General features: G+C 44.0%; 1 protein-coding gene and 1 long non-coding RNA gene across 6 annotated transcripts in view; one reads left to right on the top strand and one right to left on the bottom strand.

The window, feature by feature from the left end:
- The first annotated feature begins 1,790 nt into the window (after positions 1-1,790).
- LOC117801884 lies at positions 1,791-13,725 on the top strand. Of its 3 annotated transcripts, XR_004624659.1 has the most exons (5): positions 1,791-2,065; positions 6,193-6,316; positions 8,534-9,122; positions 9,705-9,883; positions 12,778-13,725. It is a non-coding gene; the product is annotated as an uncharacterized LOC117801884 (long non-coding RNA). The 3 variants fall into 3 exon arrangements; XR_004624661.1 differs by lacking the exon at positions 8,534-9,122; XR_004624660.1 differs by lacking the exon at positions 8,534-9,122 and having other exon boundaries at positions 6,193-6,327.
- The window catches only part of PLCXD2 (phosphatidylinositol specific phospholipase C X domain containing 2), a 51,178-nt gene continuing 37,600 nt past the window's right edge, over positions 12,480-26,057 (bottom strand). Inside the window, exons 4-5 of one of the 3 annotated variants that reach the window (XR_004624657.1) lie at positions 18,561-20,568; positions 12,480-12,510 (exon numbers count right to left, since the gene is read on the bottom strand). Coding sequence is in view for 1 of the 3 variants with exons in the window: in XM_002917316.4 (XP_002917362.1) it covers positions 20,409-20,568 (160 nt within the window). In the remaining 2 variants the exon portion in view is untranslated. Of the gene's footprint in view, positions 12,511-14,446; positions 20,569-26,057 lie in introns of those variants that run through there. The other 2 variants (XR_004624656.1, XM_002917316.4) reach the window with 2 other exon arrangements.

Raw genomic sequence — 26,057 nt, 5'->3', positions numbered from 1 at the left:
TTAAAAATCATGTAAAATAAAATAGCTATGAGATATGAATTTGGCATGCCAAGAGTTACTTGAAGACATACGAAGTTCGATAGAATTAACTGACCCTGAGATTCATGTAGACATCTCAGAAGAATGTTTTACATGCCAAAGCTTCTTGTAGGGTGCCTTTTCTAAAAATGATCAAAATGCATTGCAGCTATTTTAGAGAAGGGCTATGCTATCAATAGAAGTTTTTTAAGCCTATGTTTTGGACAGACATTTGCTAATTAATTCCATAAATTAAACAAGTACCTACATTTTGTGTAACCTACATCCAGGAATAGTTTAGATAAAATATTTTTCTTTCTGCCAAACTGATCTAATGTCTTTCTCGTATTAAAATTCTTTCCATGCATTGCACATGCACACACGCACACACGCAAACACACACAAATTATAAATTATTTTAGGCTTACTGCAGTTACATCAAAACACTTGGTGCCCCCAAATGCCTGAAGATTTATAGCATGAAAATCTCCTTTCAAAATGCTGCCTCTTTGCCTTTCGGACTAGTGGGCTGTAAAAAATGGGATTATTAGGAACAGTCTCTTCACTTTCTGGAAAGTCTCTACTGGATAAGCCCCTCCTTACCTTGACTGTCTGGCAGAGTGATGGGCACAGATAAAAGACTTATGGACTCTAACTCACTTCACTTTGTGCTGGGTGAGGACTAAGGGTAGACGTAGGAATGGCCAGATGGCTTTTGCAAAGTAGGAAAATAAGGCTTTATATTGCCCCTGAAACACATTTTCTCCTACTAGAAGACTGACAGTGCTGGAGAATCCAGTCCAATATTGGGAATTCAGTTCTGTGCAAGAAGTGATGGTATGCTCACAGACTCCATAGAAGAAGTCGTAACAGTACTAACTGGTGCTTGGTCACTTGGTTATTAGCATTAGAGCATGTATGAGACTGTCCCATGGGAGTACACTGCGTCTGTTTCTGAGTTACACGTGACATTGATACTGTTTCTTGGACTCATGGGCCATGTTGGTTCTCTGGCCTCGTGAAAGGTTGGTACACAGTTGAATCATAAGCTTATTTTCTTCCTATCCTGCCTTAACTGTGTGTATTTGGTGGGCAAGCCAAAGGCGACTTTTGGTAGTTGGTTGTTTGTTTTGTGGTTTCTAGAAAGTGAGTCTAGCCAATATGATTGTGGACAGTATCAACTATGCATTACTGTGTTCCCCACCCCTTTCCCCAAGAGACTACCTGAGAAGAAGTCAATTAGATATTGGAAATAGAATCAAAACGGAAAAGTGTGGAAGCTCAGTACCATACAACAGGCGGCCAGGAAATCCATCCATTCTTAACTGAATTCACGGTGTTCCCCCAGCACCCCGAAAATGACCAGAGATCCCTGGGTGATAGTAATTAATATTGTCTTTCCCTCTCTCATCTCTAAAAGGGACCAAAAAAGTGAGCGGCGAAGGGATGCGGGCTCTGAATGCGGCCAAGACGTGAAAACACTGAGGCCTCATTTCCTTCAGTGTTCTTCTTGTGGGGCCGAAGTTCCCAGCCGTGACTTGTGAGTGTGGTTCTGCAGGGCCTTAGAGCTCCCTGGACACTGGTCTGAAGAGGTAAGTAAACCCGTGTGGGCCTGATGCTACGCACTTTCTTTACTAGCACTTCCAGCCCTGCCCCGGTGCTTGGTGCGACTGGCAGTTTCCTTTGAATGGCATTGCCCCAGGCTGCTTTCTCAGCGTCCCAGTGAGCAAGCATTATTCTTTCCTTTTTGTGGGAGAAGTAGAGCAGAGAGGAGTGACATAATCCCGGAGGTGAAAAATAAAAATTATCCATGGTTGGAATGGAACGTCATAATTCTGTCAGTCATCCCGATGACTATTCTTTTCTGCAGAACATAAGAGGGAAACCAGAGTCTCTCCCAAGAAAACTGCCCTTTGAGTTCATGCCCTCAGGGAAGATCTTTGATGCATTCTGCTCCCTTGTTGTGCCTTCTCTTCATTACAAATAGCCTTTCATGAAGCTTACAAGAAGGGACAGGAGCCCCAGCACCCAATGAGCACCCACCTGGGTGAGTAACCCTGGGCAGGGCAGCTGGGAGGGGGCTCAGGGAGGGGCAGGAGGACGAGAATGTCTCAGGATCCAAAGCAAACCTGCAGCTCTTCCAGAGCCCTTGACCATTGTTTTGTGAACTTAAGAGGAGGTACAGATCTGTCCCTCACTCTTCACCCTTTTGCTTATAATGTCACCAACATGCACGGTTCCATCTGACACACTGCCATGTTTCTGTAACCTTGGGCAAGTCACGTCACCTTTAAGGGCTTTTGTTTATTTATAAAGGGAGGGTAATAGTCATGACAGCCTGCTCGCTGGAGCTCCCATTAGTGACACACAGGTGTGGCAACGCTGAGCGTCCCTGCCAGGGTTGGCCCTGGACAGAACTCAGAAGGGGTTGTCTCCATTTTCCAGCTGAGTGGGCTCCTTCTCCAGAAAAGATTGATGCCCACCCTCTCCAATTTTATAATAGCCTCGGACTTTCATTCTTGAGATCTTTTCAGCAGTTTCTTATTCCCCTAGTTCATTTACCTAAGAGATAGGGAAAGTGGCTCAAGAGAGATAAAAACCATTTGTGTATTTTCTTTTTAAAAGATCTGTGGATCTTAACTTCTCTACAAGACAGAATATGAAAACTAGAGGAGACCATAAAAAATCATACACTTCCATCCCCTCACCTCCATTGTTTAAAAAAGGTAATTGAGACCAAGCAAGAGAGCTGAAGTGATTTGCTCAGCGTCCCAGAGCCAGCATGCAGCAGTAGCACGAGCAGACCAAGCCGGTCTCCCCTCTGTTGGGCCTGTTACTGGCCGCCAGAGAGCAAGTAATCTTCAAAGCACCAGGCCCACCACATGCTGATACTGCTCCTTTCTTTAGTCATCCCTGGCAATGACAAAGTCTTTTTTTAAAAAAATCACTTTCTCTACTAAATTCAGTCAACTACCAATTTATTATCAAAGAATATTTATTGAGAACGCATAATCTTCAGAGTACTGTACAAATATATACATATTTTTTAGAGAGCGAAAGCACACATGTGTGCCCTTGTGTGAGGGCACGAGCAGAGGGAGAGGGAGAGAGAATCTTAAGCAGGCCCCACGCCCAGCATGGAGCCCAATACAAGGCTCGATCTCAGGACCCGGAGACCACGACCTGAGCTGAAATCAAGAGTTGGCTGCTTAACTGACTGAGTTACGCAGGTGCCCCCAGATACAAATAATTACAATTATGTGCACGCACACACACACACACACACACACACACAGACCCCAACAAAGGACTCTAAGAAGGCTGTGGTTTGGCTCACTAGATAAATTTAAAACCTTCAAGATTATTTAATCTTGTTTCAAAAACTGCGTCTAATGTGTTTCTCAGAAAGAGTAAGTGACGATAGCAGAACTGAGGATGACCCCATCAATGAATGTCTGTGGTTATTCACAGGGAAGATGCAGAGAGTAAAGAATCAAAACCGAGTCACCACGAAGAAGTTTAAAAGTTGGCAGCAACCCACAGAGCCAGATAATGGTGCAGTCAGGGCCAGGGTGCCTCTTTCAGGCTATGTTTTATGTTCTGTTGGCTGGACTACAAGTTACCAACACAATTATATTCCATAATAATACCTCTTGTCAAGGGCTTTTCCATCTTGCAAAGAGAAACCAGATGAAATGAGCTTTGCTAGAGAACAGTCAGATATTGGGAGGTCTAGCCATTGGTTCTTGCCTATATTCAGGATTCCTACCCAGGAAATAAAGCTGAATTTGTGGTATACATATATTTGAGCTTGAAGGTATATCTTTTCAGGACAGAAGTACTGGTTTTCTTCGGGTCATAGAGAGCCTACCATCTGCTCCTTCACTGCAACATCTTTGCTTGGCCTCTGGGTTTTCTTTTTTTGTAACCTGCTCACTTCCTAACCACAAGTTTTCAGCTGCGTCCATTGTGACATCTAATGAGATTACAATAAGGCGGCCCCATGGCCAGCCATCATTACATGGAAAGACACAAGAGCCCCAGCTAAACACACCATATAAGGCTTATCTTAAGATATGAATCCTTGAAAACAGCAGCTCAGCGATGACAAAAAGAATCCTGCCTAGTTAGAGTTCTCTGCAGGAAGTATTTTTGATATTGTTTGGCTTTAGGAAAAGAAAAACAACTAGACTTTGTGGGGGTTACCTAAGTACATGTGAAACGCAGATTCAAACGGTTTGAATCCTGTCCTCCAAATACAGAAGTCTTATGTGAAAACAATCTCATTTTCATTTTGCTTCCTGGGAAACCCTCCAAGGCATGGTGCGTTGCCAGCTTTTTGTGACCTTCAGTTCCCTAACTGTTCCCAGGGGAAACTTGACCTTGGAACTGTAGAGAGGAGGGAAACTAGCTGGTGAGGGGCAGGGCAGAAGTTTCCTTCTCTCTGTTTGCTCATTGCCCAAAGTGGATGGGTTCTCCTGCACCAACACCCTTAGAGCCTCTGAGGGCACAGAGATGGGGACAAAAAGTGCAATGAAAATACCCATGAATCCCAAAGCAAGAATGCATACAACCAGACTGTCACATGAGATGGAGACTCAGATGGCCAGCCAGGAGTAGTTTCCAGCGAAGCATTAGTAAGAAAAACATTTGCCCCCCCCCAAGATGCACAACTGATGCAGGGCTCCCTGACTCTTCAGAGCATCTTAGGACTGAAATGAAATTCACAGGGCACAAGAATGCCTGCTGTAACTTTAGCTGGCTTCTCGAGTTATGGGGACTCCACCCACGACAGATACCGAATCTGTAGAAAGACTTCCTTAGGTGTTCTTGCTTGACAAGACACCATCTGATCAGAGAATTAAACAGGAGAGGAACTGTGTATATCAAGAGACACCATGAGGTGTCACCACCCTGTAACCCCTACCGTATATACCGTCCCACAGGTATGCAACCAGTTAGAGGACAGTGGTTTCTGACCTTTTTCTTAGCAAGAATTCCTTTGATCTCTTAACTTTGCTTATGGGCACATGGGTTGAATGGCTTTTGCCTTTAAGGCAGATTTTATTAAGTATCAATTAAGTATCAATTAGTATCTTCATTTCCACTACTCACTGAAAATCCAATTAGAGTAACAACGTTACCACACTGACTCGACATAATCTCAGCCAAAGCAAAGCAATCAACGTTTGAGTAGCTCTCCGTAGCCCAAGAACAGGCTCTTTAGTCAGTTGGCATTTAAGTAGCTTGCATTATCCCATTCCCGCCATTTGTGAGCCTGAAGAATCCGGAAAACCGCTTGTGTATTAGGAAAAACAGAGCAAAGAATTTGCAGTCGCGAGACCTATGGGACTTGTGAGCTGAGTGGCACTGAGAAGGGCACTCACCTTTATTGAGTGTCGGGTTCCTTATGTGAAAGAATGTCGCCTGAAAATGACACCGCCCTTATGGGGCTGTGATGAAGATGAAAGAAAACCGTATGGGGAGTTTTGGCATAGTTCCTTTCTCAGAGAGACAGAGATCTGACTGTGGAAATAAACAGTCCTGGTACAATAAATGAAAAATTGGTCTATTTGTCTCTATGTTACATTAAAATCAAACAAATCAACAAAATAATGTTTGTGAACCAGGAGAAGAGGATGATTTTCTTTTGCAATTTCAGAAAGGGATCAAAATGCTGACCTGAGGGTGAGTTGTGTGTGTGTGTGTGTGTGTGTTTCCTTGTCGCTTTCCTGGAGGAGAGGAAAGCTACTCTCGTATTGGGTTTTATGCCTGCATAGAATCAAGAACACCTAGAGAAGGGAGTCATAAGTATATACTCTGAGGAGCCAAGCTAATAATTCAGAAAGCACTCCATACTCTTTTACACTTAGAATACAAATAGCGTAGATACTGTTGGTATTTTTCCCAAAACAGAGTGCTCAAGAACATGGGCTTTGGCCAGACAGACCCCAGTTTAAATTTCACCTCATCTTACTAGCTATCCAATATGTGTGGATTGAGCAAATTGCATAAGTTTGTTATAAGAATTAAATTTTAAAAATGTAGATAAAAAGGTTCAAATGTAGATAAAAGTTCATTTCTTGGTCGTCAGAGGCACTGGATAAAGGTGAAATGTTGTTATGAGTCCATGTATCTCAGCTCCAACTTATTCTCTTTTTCCTAATGTTTTAGGTCACAAAAATGATAGCGTGTGAGTACAGTTCATGCGGGGTCAGCTGTCTCAGAAAATGACACTTACTCAGTGGACTTGGCAATGCGATCCCTATTGGTAATGCCTTTGCTATCACACGCTGAGGTATGCATGAGGTGGGTCAGTGTAAAGAAGAAATTCTTTGTTCAAAGTTATTTAGTCAACCACATCTCACTGTGGCATTTCTTTATCTTGATCTTGTAAGTGCTCGGGAATTGTGGCTGCTTGGGAATTTCTGCCAGACAGCTAATGGAATTTTTAGGATGTATCCGAACAAAAGTGAAATGGGGGTTAGCAGGAAAGGAAGACCTTACTCATTTATCATCGCTTGAATGACACCAAAAGCCATTTGGACTCCAGGTTAACATGGGTCTCTTTGGGTTGCAGCTACTGGGAGCTCCGATATGATGGATTGCTGAAGGTTCCTCTTGCTTTAAGCCTCTTTCTGCCCAAATCCCATGGATTTAGATGAGTGGATATGAGCTGAGGTGAAGCGAAATCGTAATTAATTTTCTTAGCTCCCGGAGAAGGATTGGAATGGTGTTATTTGTTTCCCTGGAAATAGTTCAAATGTCGTACTTAAGTTGGGGCTCATGAATTCGAGCCTCTGGAATAGAAAGGGGCAGAGATCTAGCCTGAAAATTCCCTGGGTTTATTTAAGAAGTAGCCAGGACCGGGAAGACTCCAGTGACTGTCACTACTAGGACTGGGAACACTTCCATTTGCTCCCCACCTGTTCCTTCCCCTTACTTCCCCTCAAAGAAGGTCCCGTCTGGGCAATGCTGGTGTTCTGGTTACAGTGGCACCCAGCTGGCCTTGGGCATGGCACATCCAAGGACCAGTGGAGAACCACTGACCCTGTTAGCTTTGCTTTCCTCAGTGACCCCCCCACCCCCCCAATGCCCACACACCCACAGTTTATGTTTCTGCATGTGCTTAACTCCATGACCACTGGGGAAAAACACCGGATTGGGAATGAAGCAGAATTGGGTAGAATCCTGGCTCAGCCTCTGACTGAGTAAACTTGGGCAAATTAATTAACTTCTGGGTTCTAACTTCCTAACCTGTAAAAGGAATAATACTGTCTACTTTGTTTAGTCAATCTCAAGAGTAACTTCCCCCCACCTAATATCCAATACGCATGAAATGGGAAGAAAAGCTGGATATACTCTCAAGGGCCACCAGGGTTTTGGCCTAAGCCAGATGCTTTGCAGAAAGGATAGATAAGACATATCTGTTCCTAAGGCAGCCTAAGGTATTGTGGGTAAATCTGGCCGGGGCATTGGAATGCTCTGACACACTCCCCACCTCCCTTCTAAACCACCCCTTCACATGCATTATCTATGAACATTCTCTGGAAACCAGCCAGACACACACTTAACATTTTACAGAGTTAATATCTTCACAGAAATGTATCAGTTTCCATAATTCTTCACCACATTCCTGGGAGTTAAGCTACAGACTCACCCAAAATCACACATGGGATTTGTGTCTGGGCCACCCTCTGCAATGGCCTCCACTCCTGCATCGAGTTAAGGCCTGAGCCACATAAAAATTCTGGGCCACAAGCTGCAGTAAAGGGGATTCACTTCAATTCCATAAGTGATTGACAAAAATAGTGTCAAACATTACCTTGTTGAGTAAATGGCCCAACCCCTTCCCTAAAGGGAGTTCAGAAAAATAGGGCTTCTCTATCACCAGGCCTTCTAACAATGATAAGAGCTCTGAGCCATTGCACAGATGTGACGAGTGTAGAGGATGACAATAGGACCACCTTTCTGGAGGAGTTGGTTCAGACCTAAGCAGAGCAGATCATGTTTATTAAAAATGACATATTTCCGGAATGTGTAGACTTGAAGGGGAAAAACTCCATGTTTTTTGGTGATTACTTAATAATCTTATTCCCCCTGGAGAATCACTGAATAACTTGTTCTAGAGTCTATTTCTTCCCTGTCGACCTCCAGAAGTAGGGAAAGCTTCTTCAAAGCCACAAGCTCTTAGGCCTGAGGTGACATCAGGTATTCAGTCTTGTTCCTGTTTACTGTTGAGCTAGGAAGGACCCTGTGGCATTTACAGCTCTGGGTAGGAGACAAAGGTCTCTGGTCAGAAGAGAGTATGGGCTGTAGCCACAGAGAGCAGCACCTTCTACATTGCCTTGTGTCTGTTGTGTAGAGATAGTCAGCCATGGGCTTTAGTGGTCTTCTGTCAAAGTTAGGAAACAGCCTTTCATCAGTAAATGATTGACCCGGCTGCCCTGGGTGATAAGCTTAGGTAAATAGGCTTGATTCTGCTCCAGCAATTTCAAGACTTTTAACTCCTTAGGTTCCAGAGCAGAAAAATGCACATGGCTTCCTGGGAGATCCTATCGTTTGAGTTTGACAGCTTTCTGCACAGGCAGGGTGTTCCTCAGAATTAGAATGCCAACTGTCGTGCTCTATCTTGGAAGTGGAAAGAATTCAAGCAAACAAAATCTGGAACAAAGTCATGTTTGAAGAACCATGACTAATGGAAGAATTTCAAGAAATCACACACATGATTTTTATAACGAAAGATAGAAAACTTTCTAAAACTTTGAAATATGTAGAGGAACAACGACGATTTTCAAAGGGGAGCGAGGACGGAAGAAAAATAAGAGCCTACTTTGCAGAACACGTTGGTGGACAAATGACTGAATTCTCTCGACACACACCCACAACTAACATACATCTTCAGTAGACCATCATCAGAGACACCCTGGCTACAAGGCTGGGCAAGGTGCTTGTTTTGTGATCCTGAGAGAAAGGCCCATGACCAGAGAGATCGCCTACCTTGATTGCTGCTTTAGAGTTGGATTCTTCTCTCAAATTCCTTCTTGACTCAGCAGTGGTGGCCCATGACTGTTCCAGTCCTTGCTGAAGAGTTTGGGACGGTGGTAAGAAGCATCAGCTCAGGCTTTCACTTTTCCTCAAGCACCAAATCAGGGTGTTCCCCTCCCCTTGCTTTCCTGCTTTCCGTGGCCACTGTAGACAGTGCTCATGGGCTGCGACTTGCTCTCTATCAGGTGTGTTGACAGATGTGAAGGAGGGAGCCTGCGCTGGCCTCAGCTGCCTGGTCTGGCCAATCATTGCAGACCAGTCCAGGCTCTCACCGTCCTGCTCAAGCCTGATAGCAGCACGGTGGGGGCAGAGAGCAGATCTGTGAGCTATTGACTACCCAGAAAGGCAGTGACCTTACAACCAGCTCTGTGAAGTAGACAAAGATACATGGGAGGAAAATCCCTTTTATTTCACTTTTTTTTCTTGTAGCAATCTCAGAAGGGAATTTCAAGGTCACTTTAACTAATCTTTCATTTACTAAAGTTTCTTCTATTGAATTCCTGTCTGGTGAGAATCATCTAGAGATTCTTTGAACAAATCTGGCTGCCACTTACTGAACATGCACTATATATTAGGCATTATATATCTATTAGCATAAATCCTCATAGTAACCTTGAAACTTTCTTCTTATTTTATAGAAACAGAAGTTCAAATGGGTAATAGTCATGCGATGAGTAGGTGCTTCAACCAGGATTTGAACTCACCGTTCTAAAACTGTACCAATGTCAATGCACTTTGTACCCTGTGGTAGGCTGAAGAGCGCCCAAAGATGTCCATGTCCGACTCCTTAGAACCTGTGAATATGTCATCTTATATGGTAAGAGGGATTTTGTGGATGGGATGAAGTTGTGAATTTTGAGATGGGAGATTATCCTGAATTATCCAGGTGGGCCCAGTGTATCACAGGGGTCCTTATAGGATGCTAGAAACAAAGGAGACATGGTGACAGAAGCAGAGTCAGCGAGAGATTGAAGACGCTGTGCTGCTGACTTTGAAGATGCAGGAAGGGGCCACTGGCCAAGGAACGTAGCTTCTGAAAGCTGAAAAGGCAAAGTGAATTCTTCTTTACAACCTCCAGAAGGATTGCTGCCTTGCTGGTCCATTTTAGACCTCTGACTCTAGACTTGAAAGGTAACAAATGTGTGCTGCTGTAAGCCGCTAAGCCTGTGGTGACTTCTTATGGCAGCAATAGAAAACGAACGCACACTCTTTCAGAAATATTCTGCCTGATGGTGAGCTCACGATCTCAGATAGGAATGCTTTTTATTGAGCCAAGATCTACCTTCTTAAAATGGCAAGTCATGGGTCCTAGTTCGTCTCTGCATCTCAGGCACTCAGGGAGGCAGTTGCAAATGTTGGGAAAGGACACTGAGAGCCAACTCAGAGACCAGGTTCTAGTCCCAGCTCTGCCTTAGGCCAGTCTTTTCTCTCTGCCTTTCAGTTTTCTCTCCTGTAACATTAGCACCTGGACAATAGCTCTTTGGTCCTTCCACATCTAAATTCATAAGATTCTAGTATCTCAGTCATGTAACAATTTGAAAATACTTGAAGATATCTTCATTACCTTTTTCTCAGTCTTTTCTAAACTCAACATCCCCAATTTCTCATGTGACACGACTTCTAGACCCTTCACCCTCCTAGATGTCTCTCTCTGGAAAGGCTCCAATTTGTCCACCTCCCTCTGAAATGTGGTGTTCAGACTTGTGCAGGGCACCCAGCCACCCCTAAGTGTCTGCTGGTGTGTCTGGTTTCTTCCATCTCCCACTTGGCCTCCCATGCTAGAGCCCACCTAACTATCCCTTAGGGTACTTTGGACTTGCTTAGTCTCTTCCTTTTTATCTTTTTGTTTGTTTGTTTGTTTAAGATTTTGTTTTATTTATTTGACAGAGACAGCCAGCAAGAGAGGGAACACAAGCAGGGGGAGTGGGAGAGGAAGAAGCAGGCTCCTAGCACAGGAGCCTGATGTGGGGCTCGATCCCAGAACACTGGGATCACGCCCTGAGCCAAAGGCAGACGCTTAATGACTGCGCCACCCAGGCGCCCCTCTTTTTATCTTCTTTTATCCGACTTTACCTCTTGAAAGAGAGCATCCATAATCAACAAATTCATATGAGTCTTAGTTTAATTCATTTTTTTTTGAATGGGAAAGACAAGGCCTATGTCGGCCATCTTTGCTTGCTTAACAACCTTTAAATGATCGTTCATTCTCATAGGTACTTGAAAGATAGTGGTATGTAAATTTCTTCGGATCATAGTTTCCTCTGAGAATCTGAGGAGAGCTACGGGATCCTCTACTGGAAAGAAGTGCACATACTTCCAAAATTTTGTATGTGATGTCAGGGCATTCTGGTCCCACTGAGGTAGTCCACTGACCCCTCTGATGTGTGGCAAGTTAGTTCCAGACCTGCAAGGTTGTTGGGGAGGGGGGGTAGCTTTTGCAAAAGGCAACCTAATCTCTTCTTCCAGATCCACTGATACTTCATGGAGGCCTAGAAATGAGACTGTTAGGCCCAGGTTGACCCATTAAGGATCGAAGCAGGAAAGTCTTTAGGCCATAAGGCAGAGAAATTCTCAGGTTAAACAAAGAAGAGCTTTCAGTGGCCCCCTTTTGCAATGAGAGCTCTGCTTTTCAGGGCCTTTCTCCACAGAAGAAATCCCATTCTTTAGACACCAGGCCCCTTCGATTGAAGCCATCTGCTTGCCTAAGGCTTCTCTCAGTTGCATGATGCTACTGGACGGAGGCTGACACTCCTGTGTCCCCCTTCCCCACCCATGCTCTCCAAAAACACTGCCCAGCTGTGCAAACAGCCCGGTCTGACTAGCACTTTTGTTTAACTGGCACTTGCCCAGGGCATCCTGGGTGAGGTTTGAGGCACATGGGCTTTGGTCCCTGTCCCTCCCTTGCAACCTTCTAACCTCTTTGAGAATGCAAGGTTTCAAGTCTTAAAAATAATAACACTCCTTCAGTCCCAGTGAGCAGATTTGCAGAGGGATAAACAAAGAAACATACTGCTGATCAAGAAGAATTCCTTTGGGGGAAGGAAAAAAAAAACACAACAAAAATCTGGGGCATCCAGGCATCCTAACCTCAGGGATTCACAGAAGAGGACCTACTTCCCAAGTCGAAGAAGTGGGGTTTGCTCTCTGCATTGCGCGTAGCCCCGGCGGACGGGGGCTCAGCGGGACTGGGGGACTCGGGCACCTCTCTCCTCCCCTTTTAAACTGCCGCCCGGGAAGGAAAAGAAAGAGGGTGGTCGGGGCATAAACTTCTACAGGAGACATGGGAGTGTCCTTATAAAAAAAGAGGGATCTTCTATCTCAAATAGCAGTTTGTTTATATACTTATTTATTTAGTTAAGGATGTTCAAAAAGAGCATAGCCATACCCAGTTCTCAACCTAAGTGTGCGGTAGAATCAACAGCAGTTGTTGTTGTTTTTTTCAACCTGGAAAGGATCATAAACAAAGGTCATTCCCACAGCCTCACAGTGGAATTTTTAAAAAAATTTACATTGAAAGAAAATCTTATATCACTGTTGAAAAACCAAGTATCACTTGCCATAAAGAGAAGGTAACCATAAAATAAATAAAATGCAAACAAAATGGTATTAAATGTCAGATGGATGCTATTGCCTTTTTAAAAATTTTTGCTGGTTAAACAAGGGTTAGAGGGGTTTCATCACTAAGCTGAGACTTTCCTCTCTACTAATCAGAATGATTAAGTGATTGAAGACGGGAATGCTACTCAAGGATATGGCTGCCTTTCACCTCACGTCATCCGGCACACCATCAGTGGCAGGAACCCCACTCACTCTCTGAGCCATGCAGAGCTGGTCCAGTGATGGTGCAACTTCTCTTTCATTGTCTGAATTTATCTGCGCCCCTTCTTATGAATTAGTTTCTGCTAAATCATTTACCAATCAACACAAGAGTTAGAAGTTAGCCCTGTTGAAGGGATCGTGGCGGGTACGTGGATGGGGTGGGTGCGAAGTCTCCACCCCCAAACTAAGACTAATAACTACTCTTGAGAATTTACTGAGTGCCAGGCTCTGGGCTAAAATGCTTTCTGTATAGTTTCTTATGTGGACTTCTCAATAACCCATCAGAGGAGGTATGATTAGTCCTGTATCCTATATAGTTAGAGATGTTAGTTTGCCTAAAGTTAAACAGCCAGAACATTCTAAAGTTGGGACAGAAACACAGGGCTGTGCATCTCTGAAATGCCTGTTGCCATAGCTTCTGTGCTAAAAAGAATGTTCAGAACCCCGTTACCATATGAAATATTCATTTGAACATAATGTACCGGCTCCATTCTCATGGAGCAATGTCTCAACCCAAGTGTATGCTCAGAAACTGAGGCAGGCCAGTGGAGTCTTTGCAATTACCCCATGCAGGTTTTACCTGCTTTGCTTATGTTTAGACCCAGCCTTCCCTTCATCATGTAATTTTTTATTAAAACCAAATGGGAATGACTGAACGTGGTACGTCTGAAAGCCAACCAGAGGACAGTATGGTAGATTTACTAGACATTAACTAGAAATATAGGTGAAAAATCTGACTCTTGGGGCGCCTGGGTGGCTCAGTTGTTGAGCGTCTGCCTTTGGCTCAGGGAGTGATGCCAGGGTCTGAGCAGGAAGCCTGCTTCTCTCTTTTCCACTCCCCCTGCTGTGTTCCCTCTCTTGCTGTGTCTCTCTCTGTCAAATAAATAAAATCTTAAAAAAAAAAAAATCTGACTCTTGCCTTGTTCTTCAATTGCTACATTAACTTGAACAGAAATGTGATCATCCCTAATTAGCTGTTGCAACATTCAACTATATGAAATGAATGACAACATGGAATTAATTTCATCTCTACTAAATTCATACACAGGACTTTCACCTCAACCCATTATTTTTGTAAGGCATACGGCAAAAACAGAAATTCACTGAAATTAAGTGGTCTCAGGTATTCTACTAAAAAGAATGAGGAACGAGGGAAATATTTGAATCTTTGTTGCCAGCAGGGCCTGGATGCCCACTCTTACTACTCTGTGTGTGTGCAAACATGTAATCTCTGCATTGTTCTATCTCTGGGCATTTGGCAGTCACTCAGAGTAATGTGGGCTGGAGATTGTGGTCGGGTGAGAATACGGAGGCCAGCAGGACTTGGTCCAAGCCTACAAGAAACAGCTGAAGTGCTGGGGGTGAAGCTCGGAGAGGCACAGGTGACAAGTCCGTGTGCACATTTCATGCTCATCTTGGGGACTGTGGGCACGGTCAGCCAATTCCTATGGGTCTTCATCCAATATCGTATGAGAAGACATCTTACTGACGCTGAGTCTACAGCCTTTAAAAAACATTCAAAGTGGGCCGATAATAAAATGCGCATAGAAACAAGGAAAAGTGCCTGCTGAAGTTTTATATTTATTATTAGGTTTAAGCCTACTTAGGTAGTTCAAATAAAATACAAGAAAAGACATAATATCATATCGGTTAAATTTTTTTTCACAGTTAAAATGAGGTAATCTGGCTTTACAATGTTTTAGGTTGAATTAAACAGTATGATCCCGTTTATAAGAAAGAAGGAGAGATATATTTGAATAATGATTTCCTAGGGGGGAAAGAGCCAAGTGAAATGTGTGTGAATAAGATCATTAAGCCACAAAATACATTTCAGAGTACCAAGCAGCATATATGTAAAATTTTAAGTCTAACCTTAAAATTGGTACAATTTCTTATTAGTATTTTTTTACTTAGGAAACAGCATGCACTGTAATATAAAACAAGCATAGAGGACAAATATAATACCTAATAGAGTATTTATCAGAGTCACATATCAACTGAATTGACCAAGACGTATCTTCACTATGATAATCTCTGTATTTTCTAAGTGCTGATCAGCGAGGTTAAGTTTTACAACTGGCATATATACAGTACAAACAATGCATTCACAGTCTGTGTGGGATACTTATTAACACTGGGGCATAAATTAGTAAGTATAATAGCAGCAAGGTACCACTGTGTCTAGAATAAGATTTATCATATTGATACCATAGATTCGTGACCGCAGTGTTATTAGCGCTATAAACTAATAGCAAATGTAAAACTACAAATATACAAAGCAACTGAAGACCTGTTTGACTTCAAAGTGCTGTGCTTCTCATTGGGCTCCGAGCTTGTGAGCAAGCTCCTGCTCTTTGAATCAAGTACTGGCCCCAAGTTCTGGGTTCCGATCAGATTCTGTGTGGGGGGGGCAAGAGGAGGGCAGAATTATGCATTTGGGAACAGCACAGAGCAATAATCGTGATAAGGGTGCATTTGGGCGTCATTGAACGCGTGTGCCTTTTTGTGTAAGTTCTGCCAGCATTCTGTTATTCAGAGTGATCGGCAGATGATAAAGGATGGCCAGGAGACAAGAGGAGAAAGTGGTCTTTTGTGGAGATCAGAAGGAATGAGATGAAAAATGCCTCTTGACTATTGATGAGGTTATCTCAATAGTCTGTGGGATTGAGTTCCCAGTGAAGAGAAGAAAAAATATTGTATCCGAACTATGTAGGCTTAGAAACGAGCCTGAAAAGTCCGAAGAATAAGTTTTGATGGAAAAAAGACTAGAACACTATATCCACTGCAGGATCAAGAGTTCTCTTAGAATATTTTTATAGTTTTTAAGACTGCTATTTCAACAACATCAGTAGCATTTTGTGCTGTATTCTTCCGGGTTAAGGGCCCATGCAGCAATATAGTAGCTTTAGTGTCCACGCTTCTAGTAGGCAGCTGGGGAAGCCAGAATATAAGGAGATAGTACCTCTCCTGGGGTAGTAAAGAGCTGCTCACGATCACGTGGAATTAGAGTCAATTTCCAGCTAAAGCACTTATCACCCGATCAGTTCACTCCTGTGTATCCCAAGGTAACATTTGTGAGTGACAAAGTTATGATGGCAAATACTAGGAAACCATCTGAGGCAGAGGGCCAAGGGGGACTGGAAAGGTAGTAGGATTTCGAGGGACAACCACGATCTATGCCATACAAAACAAACTTCCTGCTGGGACATTTGATGTTCTCAGTTTCTATTCATTCCCTTGTGGCATAACATGACTGTCTAGCATGCACTTGGGAAAGCCCACCTCTCAGGAACTCAAGTGTGCACCGGCAGATTTCATGCAGCTCCACTCCTCTCATTCTACGGATTCTTACAGGGGCCAGTGTCATGCTACTTCCGTCATCCCATACTACATTTTCGAGAAATGAAGCCAAATAGCATTTCTTCACACATGCCACACAAGGAACAATGAGTAGAACTATGCACCCCCCGAGTAAAAGGCATTTAATTTAATCATAAGGGGCCTGATATTTTGGGGGGCTAGTCCACCAAGGTTTGCAGAACAGCACTAAAGTAGACAACGTCTTTACTCCAGATTAAGGAACCAAGACAGAGGTAGCACAGGGTCACTTAGCTGCTCAGCCACGAGAGACAAGTCTCATGGCTGTGCCCCACTCGTTAGCCTGCTCCATTTCCCAGAACCTCTCAGTGAACAACTGCAGTCAGCCAGTAAAGAACCTTACAAAAGCTTCACCTGGGGCACAAACTCATTCGGTTAGATGGCCGGAATTTGCATAGCCCTAGTGCTTCCATGAAAAGAAACCATTTCATTTCAATTGTAATTTCTTGTTTCTCTACCTTAAGCTTAGCACTAAGCTTTCTCGCTGGGTTGTAATCATACCTCTTTGGGGGACACTTTCTTATGGCAAGATTCAGAAAAACAGAAACAAAATCCTGACCCACCATGAAACTGCATTTCATCCTAGAATACTCCACCACCTTGTCTTCTTGAACAGAAACATCCACTTTGTGATGTGAATGTGAGGTCGTGAAAGAAGAACTAGGATTCTTAAGATTGATCATGACCTGGGCTCAGATCTTGTGCTTTTCTTTGAGTTTATATAAAAGTCCTGGGTTTGGACTGTGGCTTAACTATTCTCAAGATTTCAGGGGTCTGGACTCAGTGCTGAGGAAATAACCAAACTTAATTATTAGAAGTCTCATACAGCATATATATAATAGTTTTTTGCATGACCCTCTTAGGTCTGCCATTAATTTAAAATTTAATCCACAATCATTTATCATTCCATCAGTTCCATCTTGACTTCCCTCTCCAACCCTAAGAATATCTTCTGTCCCCTTAAAACCACAGTGGTACCTCTAATAGGTTCCAAGTTCAGGCCTTTAAACATTGCTCTAATCTAACTGAAACCTGTGATTGTCCCCTTTGCCACAAAGCCATGGAAATGTGGCAAACAGTCTAGGGGGTTCATGAAAAACTCAGCCTACATTTCAGAAGAACTATGCCCCCAAATCCTATGAAACTAAAGCCCTCTTTGGCTCAGTTAAGTAGCTTTTTAGTTGATCTTGAAGTGAATTCTGAGTAAGCACGACAGCCTTGTTTGATCTTGTAAGAATAAATGATGTGGTTGGGTCAACCATTTGTACTGTTGGCAGTTGCAGAATGAGTCATAGACCTAAAGTCTATTCTCCCTCTGTCCCATCACAGAGTCTCTTGCTTGACCTTAGCTCCAAGAGCAGAATGTATACATCCTTTGCGATATGTTGCACAACTTTTTCTAGGACCAGAGATGCTGCCAATTCAAGGGTGTTTATCAAGGGTGAACTGCAAATAACCTTCCTCCCATCTCCCAGAACTCCTGTGCAGAATTTCAGAATGCAAGCCAGGCTGGCAACCCAGAGCAGTAAGAAGGAGTGAGCACCTGTGCTTGCCACATACAGCAGGACTCCGTGCTCATGACCTTGGGACCATTTTCTGTGCTTTTGTGTCATGCTTGATGACTTTTCTCTTACCAGGCAAACACTGAGATGCACTTAAATGTTACAACCCAAGTGAAGTGCAATTGTATCTTTTAAAACTAAAGGAAAAAAGTAAACATTTCACTGAACAGTCAGCAGCCCTTGGGTGTCACTGGTATCCTGTGGAGATACCTGCCAACACACCTGGCCTCATAGCACCGGGCACCTGGACAAAGCTGAGGCTCAAATAAAACAGAGCAGAATAATTCTCCTCTTGCCTCCTCATCTCTTTGCCAAGTAACAAAGGGTTAAAAGAGGGGAAATAATCTAGTCCCTAGCAATGGACCAAGAGTTAAAAATAAGACCCAAAGAAACAATAACGACACAAATAAAACCCTGAGGGTAGGCCAGGGATTTCAGAGCTTGTCACTGGGGTTTAATAGCAGAATTGAAGAACAACTGAGAAAGTGAGAGCACTTCCTTTCTTACTCCTTTCCAGAGAAGGCCCTAAAAAATAACAGTACAATCCCAGAAATCTTTCGGAGTTGGGGTGCAAATGCAAGAACAGGAAAAGTTAAACCAGATTTTTCCCAGAGGCATTTGTGTTGTGACCCCCCTCCAGCCGCGGGAGCTCAAGGTCAGGGATGAATTGCCTTTACAGAGAGCACGGGCTGAAGAGCCCGAGCTGGCCTTGTGTGTGTGCTTTCGGGAGCTCACCTCCAGCGCCCGCCTCGGGCCCGCGCCTTGGAAGGTCCAGCCGCGAGCGCTGCCAAGGAGGAACGGCGAGCCGTTGGGGGGGAGGGGGACGGGCGGTGGGCCCCGAGACCCTTACGCATGCGCACATCCGTCCAGGAGTCCATGGTTATCTTTCGGCCTTAAGAATCCAGAGGCTGACGCTTCCTTAGGGATCCTCGGACAGTTTTGAGGAGCATCGGCGCGTACACACGCCCACATGGTTTCTTTCCAGCTCCTTCCTTTCGGACCTCCTACTGGAGATTCTCCCTCAAGAACTGAGAGTTCTTCACGACCCGGTGCGTGGCCGGCCAGGGGCTTCTCAGCTCCGGACCACACCCACACAACGCCACTGTCCCGACAGGACTGGGGCAGCTGGGAACGTCGAGTCAGAGGTCGCTCACAGTCCTGAAACGCACGGGCCTGCTGAAAATCGGGGCAGCATCGGGCCTGGGTGAGAAAAGTTCGGGAAGCTCCTTTGTGAGTGCTGTTGAGGTAAGAAGCACTAAAGATACGTGATCTATAAATAAACAAATGGATAAATAAATAAAACCACAAGAGGGCTCCTTCTGGATAAGTACCTCTTATCAATTCAAAAACACCCCCAAATCCCCTCTTGAGTTTCACAGCCCCCCTGCAGTGGTGATTAGCAGGCTCTGAACAACCCGCAGAGAGTAGAAGAATCAAGACACCAACTGGAAATGTTCCAACACTGGGTATCTCTCCCTTGATGACACACAAGTCATCCTGAACGTCCCCGAGGTAGTCTTTGTTTTCAAGGAGTTACAGAACAGCTCCGATCCCACTCGGAGCTTCCTCCGTAAATCCATTGCACTTCCCCACGCATCCTGCGGCTGCCTCCCCGGCGCCACCGACAAGGTGCCTTCCATTAGCTAGCGTTAGCATCAGAGCACAGACCCGGCGCCTGGCACACAGCAGTGCAATGCAATTCCAAGATCTGGCGTGAAGATCCCGTTCCAGAGCGGACTTTGCCAAAATGATGCAGGAGTTTACCTGGCAGCCCTTCTGGGAAAAGCTATAGGATTAAACCAAAGAAATGCGCCATGCAGCAAACATGCATGTGTGTCTCCTGTTGGGCCCCACACTGAGAGGATCTCCCACCATTGTTCCTTTCACTTTTAAGAAGGGGCCAATAGAAATGGAAAGGAATCAATGTTTTACAACTGGGAAACCCATTTCAGAAAGCAAAGGCAATATGCACTGTTTATCCAGAGAATGAAGGTGCCAAGTTCCTAATCAGAAGCTACGCAAGAACAGCTCCTGGCTGGAATGGCCTGGTGACAAAGAAGTCTCACACTTTCAGGGAAGAGGTGGTAACAGTCAACATGCCAGAGAGAACTGGTGCCTGGCCCTCTTCTCCCTCAAAGCCTCAGGTTGATGTTAGAGCCACCCCACAGGGCCTTCCACACCTGTGGTGAGCCATTCTTTTGCGTAAGAATGCCTTTCTCCGTCAGTATTCTCGCTGGCTCACACACAACATCCTGGAAGACAGCAGGAAACCAGGCCAATTCGGAGACACTCAAAGGAAGCTGGAGACCCCATTTCCACATTACATTCAACATCATGAGCCATCAGGGAGACCCTGACTTTGATCACACGAAACATGCTTTTTCCCCTGGACTTCCGTTTTTTTGGAAAAGTCTCATTTGGGAAAAATGCAATTAAAAGCTCTGTAATTTTATCCAAATGGCCCTATGAAGAGGGAAAAATGCCCTCTTCCTCCTCCTTCCCCATCACTGCCCAGGGGCCGTCCTAACAAGAAACCCTTCAGAACTCTGGCCTGGATCAACAAAGTCAACATTAAAAAGCAAATCAGCATTTAGCCAAAGCTCTGTCCTCCTGGAGGAGGTCATTCAATTCAATGACAGTCGTGGCGAAGTCCACCAGGTCCACAAAGTCAGATGTGATAATGTTGACACCCATGGCTCCAGGCCTCTGAGTTTTCACCCAGTCCAGGATGGCAGGAAGATTCCTACACAGAAGAGAGAACAGAGAGTAGAGTTTGAAAGGACTCTTCCAGAAATGGAAACAAGACATTTCCATTCATGTAACAAAAGTACGTCAATAGAAGCACAGGTCCCCCGCAGTTCGTCCCTTGAAGCTTTAGCTCTCTTTCAGGGATGGAGGGATGTCTATTTCAACACAGAACTGTACTTTCAGGGTTTCTGTACTGGAAAAGGAGATTATTTGCCTCAAGCACCAAAGAGATAACCATGTCAGTAGGACCTTGAAAGCCTAAGATCAAGAGCCTAATTATTGGTAGGTTCTCTAATTTTTTTTTAACACGAAAATTTTCAAACGTAACACTGAAAGAAATTTACAGTCAGTGCATGTACCATCTAGCTTCTATCACTAACATTTTATAGTATGTGCTTGCCACATAGCTGTCCATCAGCCCATCGCTCTACCCTTCCATTAAAACATTTGACAAATTCCAACTGCAAACATCTACACACATGCCCCAAATACCCCAGTACGCATATCATTAACAAGGACTCAATATTTATTTATTTATTATTTATTTATTATATTTATTTTAATTTAATTTTTCTTTTGACATAAACTCTCATCCAATAAAATGGGCAAATCTTAAGCGTACACTAGTCGAGTTGTGACAAGTGTATATACGTAATGCACACCCACATCAAGGGACAGAACACCACCACACCAGAAGGTTCATGCATGTACCTTTCTCATCAATCCCTGCCCGAATCCTCCCAGGGGCAACAATTATTCTAATTTTTTTTTTTTTTTTACCATTGATTAAATTTGCCTGTTCTAGAACTTCATGTCAGTTCATGCAATATGTATTCTTTAGTGGGAAGTTCTTTCATTCAGCATTATGGTTCTGGAATCTATCCATGCTCTTGCATACATCAGTAGCTAGTTCTTCATTTTAATCACTGCAGTATTCCACTGCGTGAATATACTGTAGTTTGTTTATCCATTTTCTTACTCATGAATAAATGGGATGTTACTAATTTTTGGATATTGTGGCTAAAACTGTTATGGGCATTCTTATCTAAGTCTTTTTGTGGACATTTACTTTCACTTCTTTTGGATAAAGACCAAGGACTCAAAACTGCTTTAGTACATGGTAGGTTTACATTTAGTTTTATAAGAAACTTCCAGATCTTTTTCCAAAGAGGTTGTTCCATTATATATTCCCATCAACAAAGTATGAGAGTCCTGGTTGCTTCAGAGCCTCTCCAAAACTTGGCATGATTAGTCTTTTTAATTTTAGCCATTCTAGCAGGTATGTAAAGATATCTAAGAGTGTTTTAATTTGCATTCTTCTGATGACTAGTAAGGCTGAGCTGTTTGTAATGTACTTATTGGCCATTTGCATGTCTGCTTTGCAAAGTACCTGCTCAATTCTTTCACCCGCTCTTTTCTTTTTCTTTTAATTGTCGACCTGTAGAAGTTACTTATACATTCTAGATACTAGTCTTTTCTCGGATATGCTTTTTGATATTTTATCCTTGCCTATAGCTTGTCTACTAATTTTCTTAATGGCATATTTTGGTGAGCTCAATTCCTTAATTTTTTTTCTTTTATAATTTCTGTGACCTATCTAGGAAGCTTTTGCCTAGTACCAAGTCACAAAAATATTTTCCTGCTTTCTTCTATAAGCTTTATGGCTTTAGCTTTCCTGTTAGATTCAAGATCCATCTCAAGCTAATTTTTATATATGGTTTGCAGTAGGGGTCGGGTTTCACTTCTCCCGTATGGATATACAGTTATTCTTAATGGACCGATGCTCATAAACACAGTAGGTTGGTCACATTTTATAATTCAAGGATCTTCCATGTGATAGCCAGAATGTTTTGCCCGAAGCAGCTCATAATTTAGTGACATCAACAAATGACAATAATTTAATGTGATACCTTCTGTATTGGCAGGAAATATAAATATCTTGGAGGGTAGAGAGGAGGGCAAAGTCAAGTGTATCGCATAGTCTGGCATCTGGGGAGACTTTAAGGAAGACACAACCCATGTCTTATGTTTCGGTTAAGGGACTGGAGATTTTTTTTTTTTAAGATGTTATTTATTTATTTGAGAGAGAGAGAGCAAGAGCAGGGAGTGGGCGGGAGGAGCAGAGGGAGAGGGAGGAATAGGCTCCCTGCTGAACAGAAAACCTGATGCAGGGCTCGATCCCAGGATCCTGGGATCATGACCTGAGCCAAAGGCAGACGCTTAACCAGCTAAGCCACCCAGGCATCCTGGGACTGGAGATTTTTGCGGAAGGATTTGCTCTAGGCCAAAATTAAAAATACTTTTAAGGGGCCCCCTTCTCTTCCTCTGGTGATGCTCTCCTTGGTTGTCATCTTCTCTTTCCAAGCTGCCCTCCCTTTAAGCATACATCCTGACCTCTCAGTCTCCTCCTAGATGACCCTGTCAAGGCCTTGCTTGCATTTCTTTTCCTCTTCTCACAACAAGAATGATCAGTCCTGGGCCACTTCCCTCATTCAGTGGCCTCGAGAACTGACCACAGGCTATAAAATCCATCTCATAAATCAATTTGCATTTTTATGTTAGTAGGTTAATTAGGATTTAACAAGCTGCCATCACAGGAGTAAGTCTATTTTTAACTGGGTCTCCTGAAGATTTAATAGACCTTAACTTACTCAATTTCTTCATGCCTCAGTCTCTTCCCCTGTAAAATGGGGATAATACTACTACTTATCTCATGGAGATTTTGGGGGGGAATTAAATAAAGTATACATGTTAAGTGCTTAGAACTTTGCCTGGGATATAGGAAGCACTATGTGAGTGTTTCGCACGAGAGAAGAAATCACACATGGTACAGTGTTGGGGAGAGATATTTGAAGGCCAAGCACGAAGCACCACAAGAACCATCTTCCCTTGGCGACAGAGACCTGGAATATATAGGGGCCGCAGGAAGGCCACTGCAGTCCTGAGCCTGACCCATTCAAGACTTCTTTTTGTTTTACTTTATATTTTAAGAGTTATTTATTTATTTTAGACACACACACACAGACAGAGACTGGGGGTAGAGAGAATCTCAAGCAGACCTTGAGCTGAGCGCAGAGCCCCAGTTGGGGCTCCATACCCTGAGATCACAGCCCTGAGATGACAACATGATACAAAACCAAGAGTCAGATGCTCAACTGACTTTGCCACTTGGATGCCCCAAGACTTCTTTTTAAAATCCACTAGCCAGGGGGCGCCTGGGTAGCGCAGTCGTTAACCGTCTGCCTTCTCTGCCTTCGGCTCAGGGCGTGATCCCGGCGTTTGGGGATCGAGTCCCACATCGGGCTCCTCCTCTGGGAGCCTGCTTCTTCCTCTCCCATTCCCCCTGCTGTGTTCCCTCTCTTGCTGGCTGTCTCTGGGTCACATAAATTAAAAAAAAAAAAAAAAATCCACTAGCCAGGGCCACCTGGTTGGTTCAGTCAGTAGAGCAATATGACTTTTGATCTCAGGGTCATGAGTTCAAGCCCCACATTGGGTGTAGAGCTTACTTAAAAAAAAAAAAAAAGAAGGAAGGAAGGAAGGAAGGAAGGAAGGAAGGAAGGAAGGGGAAAAAAAGAAATCTGCTAGTCAGTGTTTAGGTATGAAATGTTGGCGCCATCTTCTGGTCATCATGGGGAAATGAGAATTCAAGGCTTGGTAGCATCCAGGGCACTCCAGCCAGAGCCAAACCACAGGGGATCCCTGGAGCCCTGAGCAGAGAAATGCAGGAAAGGCATCCACCTGCGGTCTCCGGTGACAAAGAGCTCTATGTCAGCTTCGGGTTGCACGTATAACCTTCCTCAAGGCACGGATCAGATAACCAGATCACGTACAAGACAGGAAAATGTAGAACTCACTGTGAGGAGAAGCGGCTTTATTTTCGTAACTCCTGGCCTTTAGCAAGGAGAGATCAGGGCAGACGGCTGAGCGGGATATTGCCAACAGGCCCGTGAAGCACCCAGTCCCATGAGCAGAGCAGTCAGTTAGAAACTCCCCTTTGCCTTTGAAGCCCACTGAGAAGATGGCTGACCCTGTGTTTCTGGGTTTCTTTACAGATAGAGATGGACATGCCTATTTTGTGCCAGTCACTGTGGTAGGATTTTTATGCTAAGACACTACAGTTTTGTGCAGCAGTATGAACCCCCTAAGCAGCGGGAAAGAGGCAGCTCAGAGAGCTCAGGAAATTTGTCCAAGGCCACCCTGTAGTTAAGAGACTACATTGATGTGCTAGGGCTGCCATAGAAAATGTCAGACTGGGTGGCTTCAACAACAAAAATGTGTTTTCTCACAGTTCTGAGGCTGGGAGTCTGAGATCGAGATGTTGGCAGGTTTGGGTTCTTCTGAGGTTTCTCTCCTTGGCTTGTAGATGGCTGCCTTCTTGCTGTGTCCTCACGTCATCTTTTCTCTGAGTGCACACACCCCTGGGGTCTCTAAGGACACCAGTCAGACTGGATTAGGGCCCACCTAACAGCCTCGTTTTAACTTAATCACCTCTTTAAAGACCCTGTCTCCAAAGGTCACATCCTGAGATACTGGGGCCTAGGGCTTCAACATACAAATTTCCAGGGAACATAATTCAGCCCATAACGGGGCCAGGTCAGGCTTCAGTCTCAGGCTTCTGACTTCAATCTGAGTCCCCTTCTATGGCTCATGGCTGCTCTGTCCTTGAGCTTTGGCAAATCTTGCTTTCATTTGACTTCAGCGGGAGTGCAAGGTTTTTAAGAATCTAGGGAAAGCTACCATAGAAATTCATCTATGGTATCTATTCATAAGACAGAATGGCTCTATTTTTCATGGCTTCCTTTCAGGGTGATGAACCAAAGCAAACAAGATCTCAGGTCCAAAGTTTCACTAAGAGTTAGGTTAACTACCTGCTGGGGAAAAAAAAAATCACCTCTACAAGTGTGGGAAAATATACCTACATGATCTTTTTTCTCTCAGTTAAGCTGCTAACCAGTGCTCAGGAACCAGTCTGATAGCACCCGTTGTACCTCAGTTAGGACAGAGCTCTTGGGGGTTAGAAATGCTTCTCTCCTATGTTTGTTCAACTGCCCAGGGGAAATGACAGCCACAGGTCCTGCTGGTGTTTGGGAACAAACTCTTGACTTTGTTTCTCCCTTCAGTGGATGTGCAGGCTTAAGGATGCATGCTGCATCCCTGTCATATTCTTGAGACCAGCAGAGGGGAAAGGCCCAAGTATCTTCCCAGTCTTGAGACATCCGCTGCCACCAGCGAGGGCTCTGGCATGCTGGGATCCCTTGGCTTTGGGCACATGCTGCCATCATTCCCACTAAGTGAAAGAGCTTTGTGCCTCCTGTGTAGCCGGATGAAAGTTCTAGGAATTTACAGGTATGAAAAGCATTGTGACTTTGTGGGTTGGCAGCTGTAACCAGGAAGATCTGACCAGATTCAGGGACTAGTAAGACAATTACAGGCCAGTGGAGCAGAAAGGAGCAGAGCGATGAAATATGCTATATTCAAGTCAGT

This window comes from Ailuropoda melanoleuca, chromosome 1 (assembly GCF_002007445.2).
Source record: "Ailuropoda melanoleuca isolate Jingjing chromosome 1, ASM200744v2, whole genome shotgun sequence".
In the NCBI taxonomy this organism is placed as follows: Eukaryota; Metazoa; Chordata; class Mammalia; order Carnivora; family Ursidae; genus Ailuropoda; species Ailuropoda melanoleuca.
This window is presented reverse-complemented; position numbering and strand designations above follow the sequence as displayed.